At 39.7% G+C, this 24,318-nt stretch overlaps 1 protein-coding gene across 7 annotated transcripts; it reads right to left on the bottom strand.

The window, feature by feature from the left end:
- Positions 1-787: 787 nt before the first annotated feature.
- On the bottom strand, positions 788-24,318 carry HESX1 (HESX homeobox 1). Of its 7 annotated transcripts, XM_059879936.1 has the most exons (8): positions 23,039-24,318; positions 21,958-22,088; positions 18,742-18,878; positions 13,378-13,494; positions 2,745-2,829; positions 2,032-2,231; positions 1,636-1,737; positions 788-1,545 (listed from the first exon to the last, which is right to left on the bottom strand). In XM_059879936.1, exons 4-8 carry the CDS (start codon positions 13,432-13,434, stop codon positions 1,447-1,449), a joined length of 543 nt encoding a protein of 180 aa, XP_059735919.1. In that variant the 5' UTR covers positions 13,435-13,494; positions 18,742-18,878; positions 21,958-22,088; positions 23,039-24,318; the 3' UTR covers positions 788-1,446. The 7 variants fall into 7 exon arrangements, with proteins under 7 accessions (XP_059735919.1, XP_024838865.1, XP_010816072.1 ...); XM_024983097.2 differs by lacking the exons at positions 13,378-13,494; positions 21,958-22,088 and having other exon boundaries at positions 2,745-2,819; XM_010817770.4 differs by lacking the exons at positions 18,742-18,878; positions 21,958-22,088.

Genomic DNA, 24,318 nt, shown 5'->3' with positions numbered 1-24,318 from the left:
GGAAAACACTTAATGCCTCTCTTCTTCCATTTACTTTCCTGTTGCCCTTCTCTTCCTCCCTGCTCTCCATCCAGCAATAGTGAAACAGGATAAGCACAGCTTACTGCTGACACAGAGCTTACTGGGACACAGAACAGTCTTTCCTCCAAACTGTTCTCAGTAAATGCTTTTTTAAAAGCTCTAAAATCTGAGTCATGCTACTTTTCCTCATCAGAAAATGCAAACTCCTCTAATCTTTCTCATGCAATTTAAAAATGAAAGAAAAAATATATATATAAAACCAGGATAGATACAGTAATTCAACAAGAACCTTCTATTCTGGTCCTTACGAGGAGAGAAAAGAAGAGCACAGGAAAGAGAAGGTAAAAGGTAGAAAAGAAAAGGGAAGCAAGGGAGAATTCAATCCAAATAGGTGAAGTTGGAATACAGCTGCCAGGAAACAACGCCAGCGTCCTCCAGCTTATACTAAACAGAACATCCACTCTGGCCTTCCATTAATTAAATGGAAAGCAAATCCCCAGATTCCCAGTAGGGAACTGACAGGAACCACGGCAAATGCAGAGAAAATTTTTGTCCCAGAGAAAGTTTTTGTCCCAGAAAGTGCCCTGGTTATTTCGTGACAATGTCAGAACACATACAAAAGATAGGACGGTTATCCTACCTCCTCAGTCAACGTATTGTTTGTAACAAAACATACAGATGATTAACTGGAAATAGATATAAGCCAGATGATCATTCTCATTTTGATGAATCAAAGTAAAGCATGATATTGAGTGGACTAGAAAAATAACTAAAATTTGCATTTATTTGTAGCTCAATTCTTTTGCGCAATCCAATACTAATCGAATGAATAAGACGATTGATGATTTTACATCTCTACTTTGGCATAATAACTTTGCTGAATAAAAAACTTGAAACTAGAGTGTTATAAGAATTTGTATTGATATATGGTAAGAAAATCTCACTGCTTTATGCCAGAAATAGAGAAACAAAAGATTCATGAGTAAATCATATGCTATATTAAATATAATCATATTTCAAAATGCAGTTGAAGGGAATTTATTGAAACAAATCACATCTTTGTGCCATTCTTCAGACTATTTGACTTGAATTATTTTGTAAATGGAATCCAGTTGTAGAGTCAATTAGCTATGAGTTTACTGATTTTAATAAACAAATTTATTTGATTAAATTTGCTCACCAAAAATAACTGGCTTTTTCTGCAAATGTTTATTAAAATATATAGGAAAGGCCTTTATTGTAACTAACAGTGCCCAAGTATAACAGGTGCCATGTTATAATAGTAATTATTTACAATATATTTTCCAATAAAAATGACAATACTCAGATTAAACACAGAAAACATAACATTTTCAATACTTGATATTTCCATTAATTCTTCATGTTCTGCAACTGGAAGATAATTCCACATGTTTAGTTTTCTATTTATTCCAGAAGATCTGTGTTGAAATTTTTTTTTGCCATTAGAAACTGTGATTCTCTATGGGACCTTTTCAGCTTTGCACGCCGATTTTGGAACCAGATCTAAAATTAAGGGAAGATAAAAACAGACCTCAGAAATGTTATTATTAACATTTTCATTGCTACAAGTAATAACTAAGTCTGAAAATTTACCTGGATTCTGTCCTCCTCTAGGTTCAATTTTTGAGCTAAGTCTTCTCTGATATCAATGCCAGGATAGCAGTTTACTCTAAAGACATTTTCTAACACTTCAATCTAAGAATAAGGAAATAGTTATTTAAAATGTTGATCTTTGGTCTCTCATCATAAAATAGACTTTAATTTGTATAGCAAAATAATTGCATTCAAATCTTGGGCAATTAATCTGTAAGCTTTTTTTTTAATGACTATCCAGAAACTGTTAAAGGGGAGAGAGAGAGAGAGAGATACGGTCTATTGTTTCATTAATAAGGCTTCTAAACTGAGATCCCAAAGTGGATGGGCTTTTTGCCCAACAGGGCATCAGTTAAAGCCTTTGTATTAAGATTATTGGCTGAAAAAACTTCCCACCTGGTTTTGAGTAAAAGCAGTTCTGGGTCTTCGGCCTCTATACCAACTCAACTCTCTTTTCAAAGAAAGTCTCTCTGAGGGTGCAAAGTAATCTTCGTATTTCCAAACACTTTCTTCCGGGACTGAGTGATCCACAGTTTGAGGTAATGAGATCCCACTGGGAAGAGTTGGGACATGTAGACATAGGTTAACTTCTTTCCCTAAAAAGAGAAAAAAGAAATAACATTTTAGGTGTCCATTTCTATATTCTACAAAGTTGTATATAAGAAGTAACTTCAGAAACTTGTCTCTAACTTTCCTAGTAGAATTCTTCTGGGTTTCACAGGAGACCAAAATCCAAAAAGCAAACAAAAATGAGAGTCCTGTCTTGCTGATAGAGAACACATTCTGGCCTCTGAATGTCATTTATTCTTCAGTGAGAAGATTTAGAATATATGATATGGCAAATAAACCCAGAGCTCTTCTGAAGTAAATGAAGGCTCCTGGCATTTCTCATGGGTGCACTTCATACCTACTTGGATCTAAGGCCAATGTTCTTTTTATTTCCCATAACACTCAGATGGAGGCATTAAAAGTGCTAGATATTTCAATTATGTACTTGGATGAAAGTAAAGTTTTTCTGTAAGTCTATGTAATATGAAAAAAGAAAAAAGGCCAAATTAAACACTGTAAACAAATTAACAAAGAAATTAAAAAATTAAGTTGTGGCGTACCTGAAGAGCCGCAGGTGTCCGCCCAGGGCCTGTGGGGTTTCGTGGATGGAACACAGTCTTTCTTCTGGTCCAGTCCTAAGATACTCTCAATTGAAAAGGGACAGGGTGAGGGTTTGCTTTCCCCAAGCCGAGCACCTTCCTGAAGACTAGGAGACATCCTTGCGTGGGCTGCACAGAGCAACAGCTCCAAGCCTCCCAGGCTGGCTCTGCCCCACGTGTCCGGGGCTGGACCTTCCTGCAGTTCACCTTATTGCTCCGCAGACAAGGGGGCTGGATTTAGAACGTCACTAATTAAAATCCCGTTTCAGAAAGTTTTAGCATGTCAATGCACACTGGCCCAGCCAGCAGCTCCAGGAGTTAATTGTTTATTTGTTTGCAAGTAATTAGCAACTAATGGCTACACCACGGGGGCCACCTACAGGGACAAAAAGTGTTATCTCTCCTAAACAGAACACAGACTTAACTTTCTCAAAAGAAATGATGCACACAGACTAGCACTCCTCTTTTATTTGAAATCATCAATGTATAAAATCATGCTTTTTATTCTGAAGTTTATACTTTCATGGACTCCAGTTACCTAAACATACAGGCAAGACAGAAGAGCAGTCAAGTAATAAATAATCTAAGTGAATTTTCTTCCAAAGAAATTGGAAAAATAATAATCTCTTAATGCTATTACAGTAATTCTGATGAAAATGCCCGTTTTTCACATGCATATGTAATAGTGACTGTTGTCAATGAAAACACAATAGTATTTGGAGTGCAGCATAGTGGAAAAGGTTGGCAATGTTATTAACACTGAGTGTAATTTTCTTCCAAGTGCCTGGATTAACTAACAAGGAACAGTTGCACCAAGTATTTTAAATAATTAATGAGTTAATCCTCTTCTCTCATCTTTTCTTTTAAATGAGAGAGATACAAGTTAATATGAAGATTCACATATAACTACCTCCAAGCAACTTAAAAGTATGCCTATTCAAACTAAAGGAAGAATTTCTCTCCCATCAGTTGTTTCAAAGAAAAATACATAATTTATCTTTTAAAGAAAAATTTCTGTTGATATTTTGAGAGACTGGATGGTTCTCATGAGGACAAGAAGACTTGTGAAAAATAACCAAGAACAAAATATTTTCATTTCATCATCCTAAGAAAATGTGAAATTAAAAGAGAAATATAGCTGCTAAATGAGACGATTCTGAAGTGACCACTTCTCACCAAAGTTGTAACACTTTTAGTTCTTGTACTCTCTTGCTCCTCTTCTTTTAATACCTTCCTGATGATAAATTTAAGTGCTCAGTTTTATACAGCATTCAGACAACTACTGGGCTTTCCTTGTGGGAAGAAGAAAAGAAGTGTGTGCTCAAGGAGGAAACAGCCTCTACAGAATGGAACCGAACTTTATCAGATTTTGCCTTGTTGTGATGTCACTTCCTATCACGATGTCATAAATACTAAGCTAAATTCCTCCTTATGTGAGCTCCAATGTGAACAAAGAATTCACACAGAAAACGAAACATGCACACAAGATGGAGTTATAAATATATAAGCAAAGCCATTCTGACAATAAATAAACTAGTAAACATATATCCTCATGGAGGTTTTGCCTACAGTGTCTTGGAAGGTAAACAGTCAATGGTGGGGGCTCCCCTACTCTGGAGCGACCTGGAGAAAGAGATTGATTCACGACCTTCCAGATTCTTTCCTTTCCTTTGAAACATGCATTCACTGATTCATCCCACAAATGGAAGAACATCTACTGCGTACCTAAAAAACCGAATAGGATCCTTGCCTTCATGTGCCCATGAAGCTCGTGGTGGTAGCAGAGGTGGGGGGCAGTGAGACAGCCCACAAACAATGACTGTAAATATTAATAAATAAATAATCTTGTACATTAACCATGAGGAGGAGGGAAAAAGGAGAAAGATGAGCCAGGAAAGCTGGCTCCTCAGTAAGGGAGGTAGAAGGCGGCCTGACTGAGACCTTCGACCCCATAGACCAGGGCCCTAGAGGCAGTCCCCAATTTCTGCTTTATCAACACAGACACTGCAATATTTTTATTTATCCTGAGTTGATTTTATGTGGACTTAATACCATTTTACATCTGGATGAGTATGTATGAAAATAAAAGATAGCAAAGAGTTTCTTTAAAAATGTGGAGGCAATGTTTTCTCATATATCGACTCAACAGACTTTTACAGAGCACTTAACATGTGTCAGACACCATTCTAGGATTAGGAATGAACAAAAGCAAGGTAATTTCAGAGAGCGATAAACTCACTGAAAGGAATAAACAAAGTGGTGGTGATGAAACATAACAGGGGTGGAGGTGGGGTGCAAAGAGGGTCTTTAAGTATTGATGGTCAGGGAGGCCTCTCTCAGGAGGTGACATTTTAGCTGAGGGTAAGAGAATGCTAGCATGCCAAGATTTTGAGAAAGAGCATTCCAGTCAGAAGGAACAGCAAGTACAAAGGTCTTGCAGCTGAAAGGTATTGGAATATTTGAGGAGGAAAAGGGCAGTTAGCCAGAGAGCGGTGAGTGGTACCAGATGCTAGTGTTTGGAGAGCCAGGCCTGGCTGGATAATGGATGCCTTTATGAAGACCTATAAAGACCGTGGTAAGGAGTTCAAGTGCAAAGCGAACCCAGGGCAGGGTTTTAAGCTGGGACTAATATGACAGTCTGAGTTGTTTTTACTCACAACATTTCTGACACCCAATGTATATGGGCTTTTCCACACCAAGCGATTCTCCAGTTCTCTGTAGACATCAGCAGGGTATCCAAAATTCAATTCTGACCCCAACTACCCCACGGGTTAAGGGCTCAGTCCACCAACACTATAGTTACCACTTGCAAGTCCCAGGTTGCCACTTGTACTTCTGACTAACCAACTGTAAATTCAGAGTTCCCCTTCACAGGTTCAATTATTTGCTAGAACTCACACAATTCAAGAAGACATGCTGTTTACGTTTACTAGAAAAGATACAATTCAGGAACAGATGGAAGAGATGTGTAGGGCAAGGTGTGGGGAAGGGGCACAGAGGTTCCATGCCCTCTCTGGGCACCACCTTCCCAGCACTTCAGTGTGTTTGCCAACCTGGAAGCTCTCAGAATCCTGATCTTTTTGTAGTGGGTTTTTTATGGAGTTTCATTACATACACAAGATTGATTAATCATCAGCTATTGGTGACCCTCTCCTGAGGCTGGCAGGTGGGGCTGAAAGTTATAAGCCTCTAATCTAGGTTTGGTCTTTCCTGTAACCAGCCCACATCTTGAAGCTATTGAGAAGCCCACCAAGAGTCATGTCATTAGAATAAAAGATGTTCCTATCACTCTTATTACTCAGGAAATTCCAAGAAATTTAGTAGCTGTGTGCCTGGAACCAGGGACAGAGACCAGATATATTTCTCTTTATAGCACAGACAGGATTTACAGTTTTAAAATCCCATCCTGGCTGCTACATAGAAAGAGACTGAAGAGTGATGAGTGCAACCAGTGAAATCGAAGATCACCTGAGAGTTGTTTATTCACTACATTCTTACTGAGCATATACTAATGCAAGGCATTGTTCTAGGTATGATGAGAAGAGAGATAACTGTCCAGGGGCAAGAGATGATGGCTAACAGTGGATCTGGGAAGTGGTACAATTCTTTAGGAGGTTGTGGGAGATGAAGTAATTGGATAATTAGTTTCAATTCTTTCATCCCCACAATATATTATATAGCTATCCCCTTGCTGTGGCCTCATCGTGGATACAGTGTACTTTCCACCCCTCAGCTTTGGGCTTGTCCATGTGACTTGCTTCAGTCAACGGCAACACACTAGAAGCCTGAAATATGACTGGTTTGCCCTCCTGAGCTTCTGACATCACTGTGTGGTCATCCGTGGGGCAGTTGCTGCCTCTCAGCCTAAGCCCTAGAATGAACACACGTGAAGGAGACCCCACCCTATCCTGCAGCTTGCCATTAAGCAGGCAAAGCCCAGGCAAACTCAGCCAAACACCAACTGACCTGCAGTTTCATGGGTGAGAAAAATAAATATTCATTGTTTATTAAGCTACTGAGATTTCTGAGGTCATTTGACATACAGCATTGTGGAGGAAACAGCTCCTTCATGTGGGAACAGAAAAACACATCTTGCTGGTGGATTAGGAGAAATGAAGGAAAGAGAGGCATTAAGGATGACTGTTTTTTTGGCTTGAGCAAATACAGTGTCATTTATTGGGGTGTGAAAGCCTGGACTAGGGGAGGAAAGGTTTGGGGAGAAATGAAGAGTTTCAGTTTGGATTGCAAGTGGGCTACTGGATTTCTGAGTTTGAGCTCAGGGTTGAATCTCTAAGTCTGTGCATCACTAGCACAAATCATATGTATTAAAACCATTAAAAGCCAGAGGTTTGTAAGAGATCACTCAGTGAATGACCCTAGACACAAGAAGGATCTTAAGACCAAGTCTGAGATATTTCAATATTTAGAAATTGGAAAAGATGTGCTGGAAAAAGAACTAGAGAAGGAAACAGGTAGTAAGCCAAGGGAAAAATGTGGAGAAATGATAATCAACCCAAGAGAGGAAAAAGGATCAAGGAGAAAGATGGCTACAACAATATCTAAGTGGTCTCACTGCGTCCATCCTTGATCCCTTATGGTTTTCTATCAACACAGCAGCCAGAGAGAGGGATTATTTAAAAACATATCCGTTCATGGCACAACTCTGCTCAAAAAATGGCTTCCCATCTCAGTAAAAGTCAGTCTTTTTAGTGTTATATACAGTGTCACATGATCTGCCAGCTCCCCTTCCCGATCTGATCTTATCTTTCATCACATCTCCCATGCTGACTTTGTTCTGGCTACATGAGACCTCTCCTCTTCCTGAAAACACAGGTACAGTTCTGCCTCAGGCCTGTACACTGGCTGTTTTCACTCCCTAGAATGTTCTTCCCTCACATATTCTCACAGTTTACTTACTCTGTTACCTCCTTCAAGTATTTCCTTAAATACAATTTTTTCCAATGAGGCTTACTCTTTCAGTCCCTTAAAAAATTTCAGGAGTCTTGATGCCCTCTCTCCTCCCTTTTGTCTTATTGTATGTTCATCTTGTTTCCTGTTTATTGCCTGTTTCTTATCTTTAGAATTTTTGTTTGTTCTAGTATCCACAACAGTGCTCAGCTAAAACTAGATGAAATAATAAATGAATGATCAGCTGTGTCAATGCTAAGAGGCTGGGTAAAAAGAAGACAGAAATGTATCCACAGATTTGTTAACAAGGGAGTTACTGTCAACTTTGGCAAGCTGGAAGGGTAGAGGAAAAAAGCCAAATTTGAAGTAAACTGGAGAATGAATGAGATATTTCTGTTATAGCAATACGCTGGGCCATATTCCTTGAAAGACTCTTCCACTACAAAACAATTAGATCTTGTATAAAATATATCTTCAAGTGCAATGCTGAGGTCTGAACACATAAGGGAAATTTTGTTTCCTCACCACATGAAACAGTAAAAACACAACAACCAAGAATTGAACTCAGAACTGGGAGCAGTGATCAGCAGACAAATGATAAATAAGAGGTCACCCACAAGAGCAAAAATCCTTAGCATCACTGAAACCAGGATTCTAACCCTCAGGCTAGTAGTAGGTAGGAGAGTTGAACAGAAGATTCTCACTTGAGGTCACTTTAATATTCAGTTCAGTTCAGTTCAGTCGCTCAGTCGTGTCCGACTCTTTGCGACCCCATGAATCGCAGCACGCCAGGCCTCCCTGTCCATCACCAACTCCCGGAGTTCACCCAGACTCATGTCCATCGAGTCAGTGATGCCATCCAGCCATCTCATCCTCTGTCGTCCCCTTCTCCTCCTGCCCCCAAACCCTCCCAGCATCAGAATCTTTTCCAATGAGTCAACTCTTCGCATGAGGTGGCCAAAGTACTGGAGTTTCAGCTTTAGCATCATTCCTTCCAAAGAAATCCCAGGGCCAATCTCCTTCAGAATGGACTGGTTGGATCTCCTTGCAGTCCAAGGGACTCTCAAGAGTCTTCTCCAACACCATAGTTCAAAAGCATCAGTTCTTCGGCACTCAGCCTTCTTCACAGTCCAACTCTCACATCCATACATGACCACAGGAAAAACCATAGCCTTGACTAGATGGACCTTTGTTGGCAAAGTAATGTCTCTGCTTTTCAATATGCTATCTAGGTTGGACATAACTTTCCTTCCAAGGAGTAAGCGTCTTTTAATTTCATGGCTGCCATTTCAGTCACCATCTGCAGTGATATTGGAGCCCCCAAAAATAAAGTCTGACACTGTTTCCACTGTTTCCCCATCTATTTCCCATGAAGTGATGGGACCAGATGCCATGATCTTCGTTTTCTGAATGTTGAGCTTTAAGCCAACTTTTTCACTCCCCATTTTCACTTTAATATTGGTTCCCGGCAAAAGCAGACCAAACGCTCTCCGGGAGAAAGCCTCCCTAATTTAGGTCACAAAATTCCCACAGATTAAAACTAAGCAAATATAATCTCACAATCAAAGAGAAGCAAGCACATGTGAGCAGCCACCATGATAGGTATAGAGGCCAACATGGAGAGGAATTGAAGTTTCCTGTCAACAGTCAACATCAACTTGCCAGCTATGTGAATATGCCACTTGGCAAGTGAATCTTTCAGCTCCATTCAAGCCTTCAGATGACTAAAGCCCCAAATGACATCTGACCACAATCTTAATGGAAACTACAAGACAGGACTGGGTATCCAAGTCACTCCTGAATTCCTGACATAAAGAAACAGTGAGAGGTATTAAATGAACACTACTGTTTTAAACCACCAAGTTTTGGGTGATTTACGCAGCACTAGATAATTTATCTAAAAAGCTCCATCATAAAAAACTGAGAAAGGGGAACCTGTAGGGAGACAAGAACAAAAGACAGAACACAAATTACCAATATTAGGAATAAAGAGGTAATACCACTACAGAGAATACAGACATTAAAAAAAAAAGAATATAATGAACAACTTTATACCAGTAAATTCAGTAGCTTACATGAAATAGGCAAGAATCTTTAAAAACTATATGATTACAAAAACTGAAACAACATGAAATGGAAAATATGACTAGCTACATATCTATTAAAGAAACAGAACTGGTTATCAAATTCTTTCCCACAGAGAAAACTTCAGGCCAAGATAACTTCACTGGTGAAGTTTATCAAACATTTAAAGAAAATCTTACACAAATACCAATCTTAAACAAACTCTTTCAGAAAATGGAAGAGGAAGGACCCTTCTAAATCTGTTTTATGAGGTCTGAATAACCCTGATAACAAAAAAATTTGTTTTTAATTACAGACAAATATCTCTCATGAACACTGACACAAAAACTTTAAAATATTAGCAAACTGAAGGTTGACACATATAAAAAGGATAATACACGATGGCTAATTAATGGCCACTATAACATCTTTCCCAATGATTTCAAAATATAAACATCAAAATATACCAATCAACCAAGAAAAGGGTTGTGAAACCTTCCATATAATCAATCCTCGATATCTTTCAACATTTATTTTGAAATAAGAAATAAAAGCCTGACACACTGACATTGAAGAGAAGAGATTATAGGAATTGTAAAATTGGAAGTCTGTATTTTAGACATCTGTATGTACAAGATGAAGTAAAAATGACATGTGTATGTTTTATTTTGCTCTAGTAACTTGTGAATCAACTCAGGCTTTGCTAACATTTTCTAATTATGTATTTCAACTAAACCTCAAATCATTAACTACCAGGAAAAAGGCCCAATGTCTTAGATGTTTTGGCAGAGTTTTCAAAAAACCAGTCATAGCACAATAAGAAAGAAAATCAGCCTGTGAGTATAATAAGAAAGAAAACCAGGCTGTGAGGATAAGAAAGAAATGCAATAAGCAAAGCTTCATGACGTTAGCCTCTTACTTATGCGTAAGAATAACACTGTTCTATTTGAGACCCTCAGAATTTTTAAATATGTTTTCTAAAATATATAGAAGACTTTAGATTTTACTGTTAACACCTTCAGTATCTCCTAGAAAAATGCCAAAGTAGACATTCAATTAATATTTCTTAAATGAATAAATAAATGGACGGATGGATAGATGAGAGTAGGAGGAGGAGACATTTGTAAATACACGTAAATGTTGTGTGTTTGCTCTTGTTGCCATTGCTTCTTAATGTGTAAAAGTATTCCCAGTTTTCTATGAACTACTTATATATCACTCCAGGGTAATCCACAGATTAGACATTATGACATTCTGTAACTATAATTCAATAAAAGTGAGATGGGGGATTCCTTATTTTAAATTGGGGTTTAAGAGTTGGACTATAAAGAAAGCTGAGCGCCAAAGAATTGATGCTTTTGAACTGTGGTGTTGGAGAAGACTCTTGAGAGTCCCTTGGACTGCAAGGAGATCCAACCAGTCCATCCTAAAGGAGATCAGTCCTGGGTGTTCATTGGAAGGACTGATGTTGAAGCTGAAACTCCAATACTTTGGCCACCTGATGTGAAGAGCTGACTCATTTGAAAAGACCTGATGCCGGGAAAGATTGAGGGCAGGAGGAGAAGGGGATGACAGAGGATGAAATGCTTCAATGGCATCACCATCTCAATGGAGATGAGTTTGAGTAGACTCCAGGAGTTAGTGATGGACAGGGAGGCCTGGTGTGCTGTGGTTCATGGGGTCACAAAGAGTCGGACATGACTGAGCAACTGAACTGAACTAATAGAGGTGTTTTACAATGTTCTGTTAGTTTTTGTAGTACAGAGAAGTGAGTCAGCTGTATGTGTGCATATATCCCCTCCCTCCTGAACCTCCTTCCCATCCCTCCCATCACAGAACACCAAGATGAGCTCCCTGTGCTGTACAATAGGCTCCCACTAGCTACCTGTGGGGGATTCATTTAAAATCTGAGCTTACAATTTTAAAATCCTGAGGCACAATTCATGTCTGTGATACTCTGTCATTCCTAAGGCCATTAGCCTTTGCTATTACTTGAAACATATGGTATAATCCTCAGTGGTTACAAGGTTGAAGAATAAGCTTTAGTCACTTAATCGTGTCCTACTCTTTGTGACGCCATGGACTGTAGCCTGCCAGGCTCCTCTGTCCATGGGATCCTCCAGGCAAGAATACTTGAGTGTGTTGCCCTTCCCTTCTCCAGAGGATCTTCCTGACCCAGGGATCGAACTCGGGTCTCCTGCATTGCAGGTGGACTCTTTACCATCTGAGCCACCAGGGAGTTGGGATTATTTCACACATACTTTTGTCTCTCCTGGCAACCATCTCAGTACTCATCAAACATAAGATATTAAATAAAGATTTGTAGAAAAGTTCACTCTATTTATATTTAGAAAACATTTTAGGCTTTTCTCAATCTCAAAAGATTATAGTTTCATATTTGTACATTTTCAAACCAGTCAAAATTGTTTTCTGTACAGTGCCTCTTGTATATATCAAGTTCTTGGTTTTAAAAATTTGATATAAAATTATCTAAAACACTGATGCCTTTTGATTTTAAAAAATTCATTTAATATTTACTATGGTACATGAGTAAAATGATAGTTTCCTTCAATTCTACCCCATTTTTACTGTCCAACCCACTGGCATCCACTATTAACACTTTAGTGCTCCTTCCTATCTTTTTAGAATGCCTTGACATAAATAGGTAGCTGCACACACACACTTTTATCCACAGGGAGCCAGACACACGTACTGTTCTGCAATGTGGTTTCCCTACACTGACATGACATAAGCACATACAGCTCCATCCCATGCTTCAATAGCTGCCTGATGCTACAGTAAGCGGAAGAATCACAATTTACTGAACTACTCTCTTGATAACGGCACTTGGGTGTCTCCAATTTTTTAAACTCTAACAAACAATGAATACCTTCTTAGCACATATGCAGGAGTATTTCCATGAAAAAGTTTCTTTGAAGAATATATTATTTGTCACCCAAAAATAAACCATAATTTATTATGAAGAAAAAAATAATATGCTTTTTGTGAATTCTGCCATATTTCATTCCAAGAAATCTTTACCAATGAACGCTCCCACCCAGTATAGCCCGTCTTTATGTCCTCCCCAGACTGACATTGAGGACAAGAAAATTCAGGGCTAGGTTAAATTAGACTCAGGATTTCCCTAGACTCAGTAATCAAAAATAAAATAGTTCAGGATTTAAGGCTTCCAGGGGCTCAGGCCTACATGTTAGTGTTACTTAATCTAATCATTGTAGATTAAATTAGAGTTGTCAGTTAACTTGAGAACCTGATTGTCAGTTATAACATTGTTTCTGGAGGATAAATGCCATGGTTTTCTTATCAACTTAAAAACAAACTTTTAAGTCAGAACAAACATTTATTAAACTCCAGCATGTACAGGGATGTACTAGGTAACCAGGAGATGAAATGACTTCTGCCCTCAAGAAACTCATGATTAAGAAGGTAGTAATTAACATTAATTTTGTTAGGTGTCATGATGTGATTATGGTTACATTTACTGAAAGTCCCTCTAAAAGATTCTACTTAAATATTTATAGGTGAAATTTCAGAATGTCTGGGTTTTAGTTTAAAATACTTCAGAAGGGCTTTGCTGGTGGTCCAGGGCTTAAGAGTTTACCTTGCAATGCAGGGGACACTGGTTCGATCCTTGGTCTGGAACAATCGCACATGCCATAGAGCAACTAAGCCCATGTGCCAACTGCTGAAGCCTGCACACCTAGAGCCTGTGCTCTGTCTGCAACAAGAGAAGTCACCACAATGAGAAACCTGTCCACCACAAGGAAGAATAGCCCCCACTCGCCCCAACTGGAGAACGCCCACGCATAGCAATGAAGACCCAGCACAGCCAAAAATAACTAAATAAAATTATTAAATAAAATACTTCAGGAAAACAAGAAAGAAAAGAAAGATAATTGAAGCAAGTATTGTAAAATGTTGGTAAGTGCTGAATTGGAGTGATGGGTATATGTAGATTCATTGTCTCTAATGAATAAAAATATAATATCGTGGGTTCATTATTCTCTCTACTTTTGTAAATATAAGTAGCATAATTCTCTTATTCTTCTAGGAACACCAATAAATAAATACAAAATTTTAAAGATGTGTGCACAAGAGGTTGTGCATGGGAGCAAAAAGGGGCCCAAATCAGCTTGAGTGAAACTGAACAGGACTGATGAGTTCTAGAGCCCAACCCTGGTGTCACACTACCCGGGTCCAAATTCCAGCACTGACTCTTTTCAACTATGTGACCTTGGCTATGTAACTTAGCCTCTCTGTGCCTCAGTTTCCTCTATAATTAAATGGGGATAATTGAGGATCAAGTGAGATTAATACTTGCAAAGCCCTTGAAATAATCCCTGACACATAGTAAATGTTACATAAATTATTTGCTATCATTTATTACCATTATCAATGTTACTAGAAGGCTTTTTATGTCTTTAGGTATGTCTTTAGGTAGAGATGTTTCAAGAAAACGTCAGAGAAAAGCAACACAATGAAGGCCAATTAGGTGTAGTTATAGGGGTATGTGTGTGTGTCTGTGTGTGTGTCTGTCTGTTGAGGGGAGTAAGAGGGAGAAAGTGACTGTGATTGCCACATTTCTAGTTTCTGTGACCAAACAGATGGTATCTGCTGCCTGCCAATGTAGGAGACCCAAGAAATGGGGGTTTAATCTCTAGGTCAGGAAGATCCCCTGGAGAAGGGAATGGCAACTCCAGGATTCTTACCCAGAGAATCCCATGGATAGAGGAGCCTGGCGGGCCAGAGTCCATGGGATCGCAAAAAGTTGGACACAACTGAAGTGACTTAGCATGCACTCACACATCATTAACAGAAGGAGTAGAGGTGAAAGAGAGTTTACCACTTGAAAATTGTGTTTCTAATCATATAAACAAGTGACAAAGTATTTAGCAAATTGAATTACCTCAGAATGAAAATATAGTTCCCCAGACTGAGAAGGTAAAAAACTAATGAAAATTGGCAGCATACAATTTAAATAATACAGGTTCTAAAAATACTGTAGGAGAATTTATCTGGATTTGTAAACATTATTGTTATACAGTTCACACATATAACCTAAACAAATGAGCTCATTTTAGTACTAGAAGATAACTGGAAATAACATTTCCACCATCTAGCAACTCAGATATTAGTGGAATTGACTTAAATATATATTTCTAAATGGTTATAATTTAAAAAGGCAGCTGTCATTTCAGCAGTGTTTTCAGTACTTCTTCAGTTAGGATTTGTTTCATGTTTCCTTGTGATCTCTGAGGGGATGACACAGAACTGATGCTGTATTCTCATTATTTCCTATCAGGTAGCATATAATTTTGATTAGTCTCATTATTGGTGATTTCAACTTTCAGCATTTGATTAAGATGGTGTCTGCCAGGTTTTCCCACTAGAAAGTTACTCTTTCCCCCTTTATAATGTAGTGGGTTTTTTTGGTGAGGTTATTTTTAAGCCTATGCAAATACTTTGCAACAAATGTTTTTATTCATTTATTTATATCAATATGAACTCATGGTTTTCTATTTTATTTAAGGAGTTATAATCTCATTACTTACTGTGATGCTGAAATTTCCCCTGATTTGGCTAATGGAAGCCCCCTTCAAGCTGACTTGTGTTCTTTCCACACATCATTTTTTGATGTGGACCATTTCTAAAGTCTTTGTTGAATCTGCTACAACGTTACTTCCGCTTTATGTTTTGGTTTTTTGGCTGTGAGGCATGTGGGATCTCCCTGACCAGGGATTGAATCCACATCCCCTGCATTGGAAGGGGAAGTCTTAACCACTGGACTGTCAGAGAAGTCCCTTGACAAATCATTTTTGAGCACTTTCTACCTCCTAGCATAAAGTGTCTCAGGTATATCTTATTCTTTTCTTGCTCCAGACCCAGAGTCAGCCATTTCTCTGACCAGTCCTATTTCTTTTTAATGAACAATAGTGTTTGGAAGCCAAGATATAGACTCAGATGTGCATCCACTGTTATTGGGGCATCTCTCTCAAAGGCTTTCTCAATGAAAAAGGTAGGAAATAAATGCAGGTATGTGACATATACACACTTTATATCCCATACATGTATTGAAACCTGTGAGTTCACATGTGCTGTGCTTAGTCACTCAGCTGTGTCCGACTCTTTACGACCCCATGGACTATAGCCTGCCAGGCTCCTCTGTCCATGGGGATTCTCCAGACAAGAATGCTGGAGTGGGTTGCCATGCCCTCCTCCAGGGAATCTTCCAACCCAGGGTTCAAATCCAGATCTCTCTCACTGCAGGCATATTCTTTACCGTCTGAGCCACCAGGGAAGCCATGCTGCTGCTGCTGCTGCTGCTGCTGCTGCTGCTGCTGCTGCTAAATTGCTTCAGTTGTGTCCGACCCTGTGCGACCCCATAGATGGCAGCCCACCAGGCTCCCCTATCCCTGGGATTCTCTAGGCAAGAATATTGGAGTGGGTTACCATTTCCTTCTCCAATGCATGAAAGTGAAAAGTCGAAGTCCCTCAGTCGTGTCCAACTCTTAGCAACCATGGATACCTCTAATTCCAATCTAGCACTGCTGCTGCTGCTGCTAAGTTGCTTCAGTCGTGTCCAACTCTGTGCGACCGCATAGACGGCAGCCCACCAGGCTCCTCTGTCCATGGGATTCTCCAGGCAAGAACACTGGAGTGGGTTGCCATTTCCTCCTCCAATGCATGAAAGTGAAAAGTCAAAGTGAAGTCGCTCAGTCGTGTCCGACTCCTAGCGACCCCGTGGACTGCAGCCTACCAGTCTCCTCTGTCCATGGGATTTTCCAGGCAAGAGTACTGGAGTGGGGTGCCATTGCTAGCACTAGAGGGCACATTCTAACTTTCCCCCTTTCCATACAGTATTTGTAATTCCCTTCTCTGACAATGAGAATCCTGGCTTTTTTTTTATCCTTGATATATTTACCTATTGCATGTATCCCCCTATGTAACCCAACTGCCACTGCTACCATCCCTTCCCCACAGAGATGCAGCCAGCTCTCAACATGCACAAAAGCCCTCACCATGCTTGAACACCAAAACAGCCCTCTCAGGTATCCTCACCCCATGTTTGCTCCAACATCCTATTGCCTGGGGGTTGTCTCTCCACCAAAATGCCATTTTTGCCCATCTTTTGCCCTGACGCCCTGAACAGGCTTTGGCACTGCACACCAGGGCGCTCCTTTGTGAGGATGCCCTACCCCGCTTGCTGGACTCCAACACCTCATTCTGGGCCCCCGTGTCTCACCACCCTGCATAAATTCCTACTTTATTTGGTTCCACCTAACGGCTTTAAGGGCTTTCCTAAAGCCCCTAAAGTGGTAAAGAATCTGCCTGCCAATGCAGGAGACATAGGAGACACAGGATCGATTCCCGGGTTGGGAAGATCCCCTGGAGGAGGAAATGGCAATCCCCTCCAGTATTCTTGCCTGGACAATCCCATGGACAGAGGAGCCTGGTGGGCTACAGACCATGGGGTCACAAAGAGCTGGATGTGACTGGGCAACTGGGCATGCACACAATGGCTTTAGGGCTGAATTATTTAGAAAGGGAAGAGGAAAAACCATACACTTGTTTTTACATGAACTCACTGTCTTCTGTTATTAAGACATTATTTTTGCCCCTATATTATTTTGATCATGACTTAGCTAAATCACTCATATAATTTTTCCTTTAAATCAGTATATTTCATAAAGTACTGAGTTTACTTAAGACAATGTTAATTTGTGCATAATTTATGATATCTCATATCAGTAGTTTAGCTTCTCTAATATTTGTTTCAAATCATAACCTCAATTAAAAGTGTTTTTATCCAAAATTAGGGTAGAAGTCAAAATCCTCACTTAGGCCATTAGGCTTTACATGATGTTATCTTCTCTTCCTCCTCCCCAACAGATTCCTCCACCCTGGCTCGCCCCTTTCCTGCCACTCTGATCTCTATGCAATCCTTCAAATAGAAAGGCCACTCCTGCCTTAGGGCATAGGGCCTCTACCCTGGCTGTTTCTCTTCCTGAAACACTTTTTCCTCAGATGTACTCATTGCTCACTCCAGTGACTCCTTCACATTTTTGTTCAGATGTCACCTTTTCAATGAACTCCACTCTGACAAGCTTATTTAAAATTGCAACTGCTCTTCACCTCATTTTCCCTGTTTTCCATAGCACTCCCCACTTTCTAATATACTTTATTTCTTATACTGCATATTATGTTTATATTTCATTGTCTTTCTTCCTACCATTGCCACTAAACTGTAACTCCACAAGGGCAGAGATTTTTAACATTTTGTTCATTCAGATCAGATCAGTCACTCAGTCATGTCCGACTCTTTGCGACCCCATGAATCGCAGCAAGCCAGGCCTCCCTGTCCATCACCAACTCCCGGAGTTCACCCAGACTCATGTCCATCGAGTCAGTGATGCCATCCAGCCATCTCATCCTCTGTTGTCCCCTCCTCCTCCTGCCCCCAATCCCTCCCAGCATCAGAGTCTTTTCCAATGAGTCAACTCTTCGCATGAGGTGGCCAAAGTACTGGAGTTTCAGCTTTAGCATCATTCCTTCCAAAGAAATCCCAGGGCTCCTGAGGCAGCTTAAAATCCCAAAACTAAATTTAGGGCACCATCTAGTGTTTTTGGAAGGACGTACTGATTTACTGTTGGACTTAACTACACTGGTGGTGGTTTAGTCGCTAAGTCGCGTCTGACTCTTGTGACCCCACGGTCAGTAGCCCGCCAGGCTCCTCTGTCCATGGGATTCTCCAGGCAAGAGTACTGGAGTGGGTTGCCATTTCCTTCTCCAGGGGATCTTCCCAACTCAGGAATCGAACCCAGATCCCCTGCATTGCAGACAGATTCTTTACCAACTGATCTATGAACAGTACTGGTATACTCAATTCTCAGTAACTCTTTTTACTGCCCTCTGTAGTACTATAAAAAGTTAAAAAACAAAAAGTAAAATGATTTCAATACTTTACCAGTCATGGGACTTATTGGCTTCTCTAACAGCAATCTCTTTTCCAATGACTTGCCTATTGCTCCCGAGAACTTCTGGGGAGTAGTAATGTCATGTAGGTCTGTGTCTTTTAAGCTTTGGGAATCTCCCCTCTCTCCACTGCCAAAAAACAAAGACCAAAAAACAAAGTCTTGCTGGCTTTGTACCTACACCGTTTCTCCAGAATAACACAATATATATTAATATATATATATTTTTTTGGCTGCAAAAGTCTCTAAATCAAAGTGGTAAAACACTAGCAAGGATAATGGTTATATTATTTAAAATACTATCCAAATTATCCACAACAATGAGGAGAGTCTTCTGATTTAGAAAATAATGATTTCTTTAGTTATGATAAAGAGGGGGAAATGAAGAAAATGAAAGCTGCTTTAAAAGTATTAAAACATTTAAAATGAAAAGAATACTTAGCTTATTTTTACTGAAAAATTATTGTGCCCAGCACTATCCTGAAAACTCATTAAACATCTTCCGGACTCTACCATGTAGGTTCTCTACATTCAGTTCAGTTCAGTTCAGTCGCTCAGTTGTGTCCGACTCTTTGCGACCCCGTGAATCGCAGCATGCCAGGCCTCCCTGTCCATCACCAACTCCCAGAGTTCACTCAGACTCACGTCCATCAAGTCAGTGATGCCATCCAGCCATCTCATCCTCTGTCGTCCCCTTCTCCTCCTGCCCCCAATCCCTCCCAGCATCAGAGTCTTTTCCAATGAGTCAACTCTTCACATAAGGTGGCCAAAGTACTGGAGTTTCAGCTTTAGCATCATTCCCTCCAAAGAAATCCCAGGGCTGATCTCCTTCAGAATGGACTGGTTGGATCTCCTTGCAGTCCAAGGGACTCTCAAGAGTCTTCTCCAACACCACAGTCCAAAAGCATCAATTCTTCGGTGCTCAGCTTTCTTCACAGTCCAACTCTCACATCCATACATGACCACAGGAAAAACCATAGCCTTGACTAGACGGACCTTTGTTGGCAAAGTAATGTCTCTGCTTTTCAATATGCTATCTAGGTTGGTCATAACTTTCCTTCCAAGGAGTAAGCGTCTTTTAATTTCATGGCTGCAGTCACCATCTGCAGTGATTTTGGAGCCCAAAAAAATAAAGTCTGACACTGTTTCCACTGTTTCCCCATCTATTTCCCATGAAGTGATGGGACCAGATGCCATGATCTTCGTTTTCTGAATGTTGAGCTTTAAGCCAACTTTTTCACTCTCCACTTTCACTTTCATCAAGAGGCTCTTTAGTTCCTCTTCACTTTCTGCCATAAGGGTGGTATCATCTGCATATCTGAGGTTATTGATATTTTTCCCGGCAATCTTGATTCCAGCTTGTGCTTCTTCCAATCCAGCGTTTCTCATGATGTACTCCGTATGTAAGTTAAATAATCAGGGTGACGATATACAGCCTTGACGTACTCCTTTTCCTATTTGGAACCAGTCTGTTGTTCCATGTCCAGTTCTATCTGTTGCTTCCTGACCTGCATATAGGTTTCTCAAGAGGCAGGTCAGGTGGTCTGATATTCCCATCTCTTTCAGAATTTTCCACTGTGTATTGTGATCCACACAGTCAAAGGCTTTGGCATAGTCAATAAAGCAGAAATGGACGTTTCTCTGGAACTCTCTTGCTTTTTCCATGATCCAGCTGATGTTGGCAATTTGATCTCTGGTTCCTCTGCCTTTTCGAAAACCAGCTTGAACATCTGGAAGTTCACAGTTCACATATTGCTGAAGGCTGGCTTGGACAATTTTGAGCATTACTTTACTAGCGTGTGAGATGAGTGCAATTGTGCAGTAGTTTGAGCGTTCTTTGGCACTGCCTTTCTTTGGGATTGGAACGAAAACTGACCTTTTCCAGTCCTGTGGCCACTGCTGAATTTTCCAAATTTGCTGGCATATTGAGTGCAGCACTTTCACAGCATCATCTTTCAGGATTTGAAATAGCTCACCTGGAATTCCATCACCTCCACTAGCTTTGTTCATAGTGATGCTTTCTAAGGCCCACTTGACTTCACATTCCAGGATGTCTGGCTCTAGGTCAGTGATCACACCATCGTGATTATCTGGGTCGTGAAGATCTGTTTTGTACAGTTCTGTGTATTCTTGCTACCTCTTCTTAATATCTTCTGCTCGATAAAGGACATTTATCTACATTAAGCCCCACTTTTTAGATGAAAAAATGGAGACACAGAGAAATTAAGAAACTTTCCTAAAGTCACAAAACTAGTAAAGACTGAAGCTAAGATTCCAAGTCAGCTAGGTTGGCTCCACAGTCCATGTCCATGAGCTCATGCTCATGTTTTTATTCACCTTCCCAAAGAAACAGGAATAATGCTGCTTGGTTTCAAGGTTCTCAGATTGGTCAAAAAAATTGGTTTACAATGTCCTCATCTTCCAAAAATGAATCAAGGTGACCATAAAAGAAACAGCCATATACAATTATCCTAGAAATAAAGTTTCATTCTTTTCAGAGTCAAGAAGCAGAAGCTATAGAATTTGCCTTTGCAAGGATTTATGCTTTAGCCATATATATACAATCTAAGGATGCTGTGGCAAACAGCAAAAACAACAATAGTATTAATATTAAGGTAGGCCAGAGGGTGGCTTGCACTGGCACAATGAAGAATCTGATAGTCCTGGTTGCCCACCTACCTCTTTTTGCAACACATCCTCAGAACATTTTATTCTACTCCCAACTGCCCAAAGCTTTTCCCACCTCTACCACTGGTTCAAATGTTTTAGAGTAGATGGAAGTGACTCAGGATCCCCAGTTACCAATTAATATACTCTTGAATTTTGTTCAACTCAGTTAGACGTAAGAAAAAAACCTGGATTATCTGTTAAAGTGAGCCTCATTAAGGAGTGATTTATTAGGTAACATCTAGAATTATTTGAAGTATACATTATGCTCTTGAAAGGAGTATGAATTACGTCAGAATTTGAGATTGATGGAGTCTTTCAGGGGATATTTTTAAGAAGTAGGATCCCAAGCTCTCTAGATGATTCTGGAAATGGTGTCCCTCTCACCACCTTCAGCTGGAACTAAAGACTCTTTCCTAAATGTTTACTTGACTCTTTAATAGTCTAAAATACACAGTTATTTGGGTAAGGGAAATGGTTATCTTCCATTCTGCAGAGAGATTTTCAACATGCAGTTTGAGGATGAGCTGCTTTGGACTCACCTGCAAGATTCCCAGCTCTACCTCTGACCAATGGCATCAGACTCTTCTGCTGGGTTGAAGATAGTATAATCTGTATTCTAACAACCTCCCCCAGATGACTTTTATGTGTGCATAAGTTGGTCACCACTAACCTAGGGGGATCATTTAAAAAAATAAAACACCAGTGTCATTTTGGTTATTGGATCCTTTCCTATAATACCACAGACCAGAACTTCAAGAAGTATCATGTAAAAACCTAATTATAATAATTTTCAGAGACTAATAATTAACAAATCTACTTAACAAACTGTACACCTTTTTGTTGTAAATTATATGTGTGAAACGTCTCAGTGAATTCTTTGGTGGATGTCATTTAATCCTGCCTCACCTTCCATAAAATTAACTAGCTGGCCAAAGTTTTTTTTTTACTGTGCTACCCACACGTGAGTCTCTAGGAACCCCTGAGGCATACTCTGAACAAGCCTCATTTCCTCTATAAAAGAAATCGAGTTTGATCAACTGTACAGAACTTAGGCTGATTAAACTTATACTAGCTATCAAAGGAAACTGCAATCTTGCAACTTTAGGCGTGTTTTAAAATAGGAAATACAATTATTTTTCTGGATGAGCAGACTGAACAGTAGCTTAAAGCTACAGAATCCAAGTAGAAAGCCTTTTAAGAATCTTTCTAGTTTTATAATTTGACTGAACTGCCTCTCCACACAACTGAATAGTCAACTTGTTTTTGTTTGTTTTTTAATCAGTTGAACCCAGGAAGAATTCCTTGCCCCTCTCTGATAATAGCCTCTTGAGAACCCTTTACAAAAATACAGTTTAGAAGCATGGAACATACAAAAAAAGAAACCATTTAACTTGATGATAATACCCTACCCAGGTAATTCAGATACCTAAGATAATTTTTCATTGGAATTATTTAGTTTGGCCAAGTTAACAGGCCAAACTTCAGTTACACCATATAATTACTCTTCTTTCTTACACTTTGTTTTCATTTGTCACTTACTCCTGATTCTTACCAATTGTCACCAACTTTCTTTTCCTTCACTTACAATCTAATCACAGTTCAACCAAGAATGTCACTTACTGTGAAAGTCTTCTTAATTCAGAGTCAGGTTGCATGCCATTGTGCTGACAGAGTAGACAAGAAATGTCGAAGGCCAGAGTTGTGTTGCTGAGATCTGTACCATGCCGATGCCGGGTACATTCAAGCAGCTGGCAACCAGTAACACTGTAGGAACTGATTCCAAACTACCTTTCAGAAACTAAAGATCTCATATACAGGGTGACTCGCTGATAAACAATTTAAGGGGAGAGCTCTTACTGAAAGTTATTGAAAGCTATGAATAATCCCGTGAAACTACATTCCAAGTCTACTTGGGAAAACTTTTAAAATTTGATTTTTCCTTTACGAGATCTTGGGAAAATCTAGTATTTTAGTTTAAAGTAAGTAACTTCCATTCCAGTTATTGTATTTGGATTTGTTCCACCGTACCTGGATTCATTCCAATTTATCTGTGGAACTGGGCAACTAATAGTCTTTATTCGGCATTTTTTATATTTCTTGAATGAAAACGGGATGGACTAGTGGGATTAATGGCTAGGTATTTAGAAGACACTAGTAATTCTGCCATTTTCTCTGTATAAGGACACAAAGATAGACAAAAGAGACAGGAGTTCTAATCCAGATCAAATTCTAGAAGTAGAGCTCACTTTCTCTTATTAAAAAAAAGTTAGATGCTGAAGAAGCTATTTAAATATTCTTCCAAAACTTTAACAGAAATGCTAATCAGTTACTAACATAATAAATCAGTGTACCCTGACTTTAAAAAGATATTTTCACTTATGATTAATAAGAAATACGGAAGTGTGAATTGTGGCATGTCAGTCTCTCAAGGACAGCTAAGAACTGATGAATTGGCAGCAAAGTCGGGTTTTTTAATGAATATATTGATACCTAAATGCTTAGAAAAAAATCTTTTCGAGTCTACTATCCACGAATTTACCAGAAAGCCAAGTTAACAACACAACTAATCTCGCAGACATCTGAGTTAGCCAGCACCATTTTGCTGGAGAGGGGAGACTGGACGCTGCGGGCAGTTGGGAAGGTTATAATCTGAGGAAACTAAAGGCGCCTGCAGAGAGGCCTCTTTCGTGGTCTCTGACAAATGTTGAGGGAGAAGTAAAACCGTCCCAATTTCCCCAGAACGGTCCTCACTCGAAGCTCTGGTTCCAGGAGACGCACGCTTTGCTGAGGTAAGACGGTCCCCTACGATTTATAGCCAACCGCTCGCGAAGGGTAGGTGTTGAGGTGCGCAAAGAAGGCCGCCTTAGACGCCTTCGCCTTCGCCTTCTCCAAGTCCCTAC

The sequence above is a fragment of the Bos taurus genome, chromosome 22, assembly GCF_002263795.3.
Source record: "Bos taurus isolate L1 Dominette 01449 registration number 42190680 breed Hereford chromosome 22, ARS-UCD2.0, whole genome shotgun sequence".
NCBI classification, from domain to species: domain Eukaryota; kingdom Metazoa; phylum Chordata; class Mammalia; order Artiodactyla; family Bovidae; genus Bos; species Bos taurus.
Note: the sequence above shows the minus strand (reverse complement) of the source record. Positions and strands in the feature narration are given on the sequence as shown.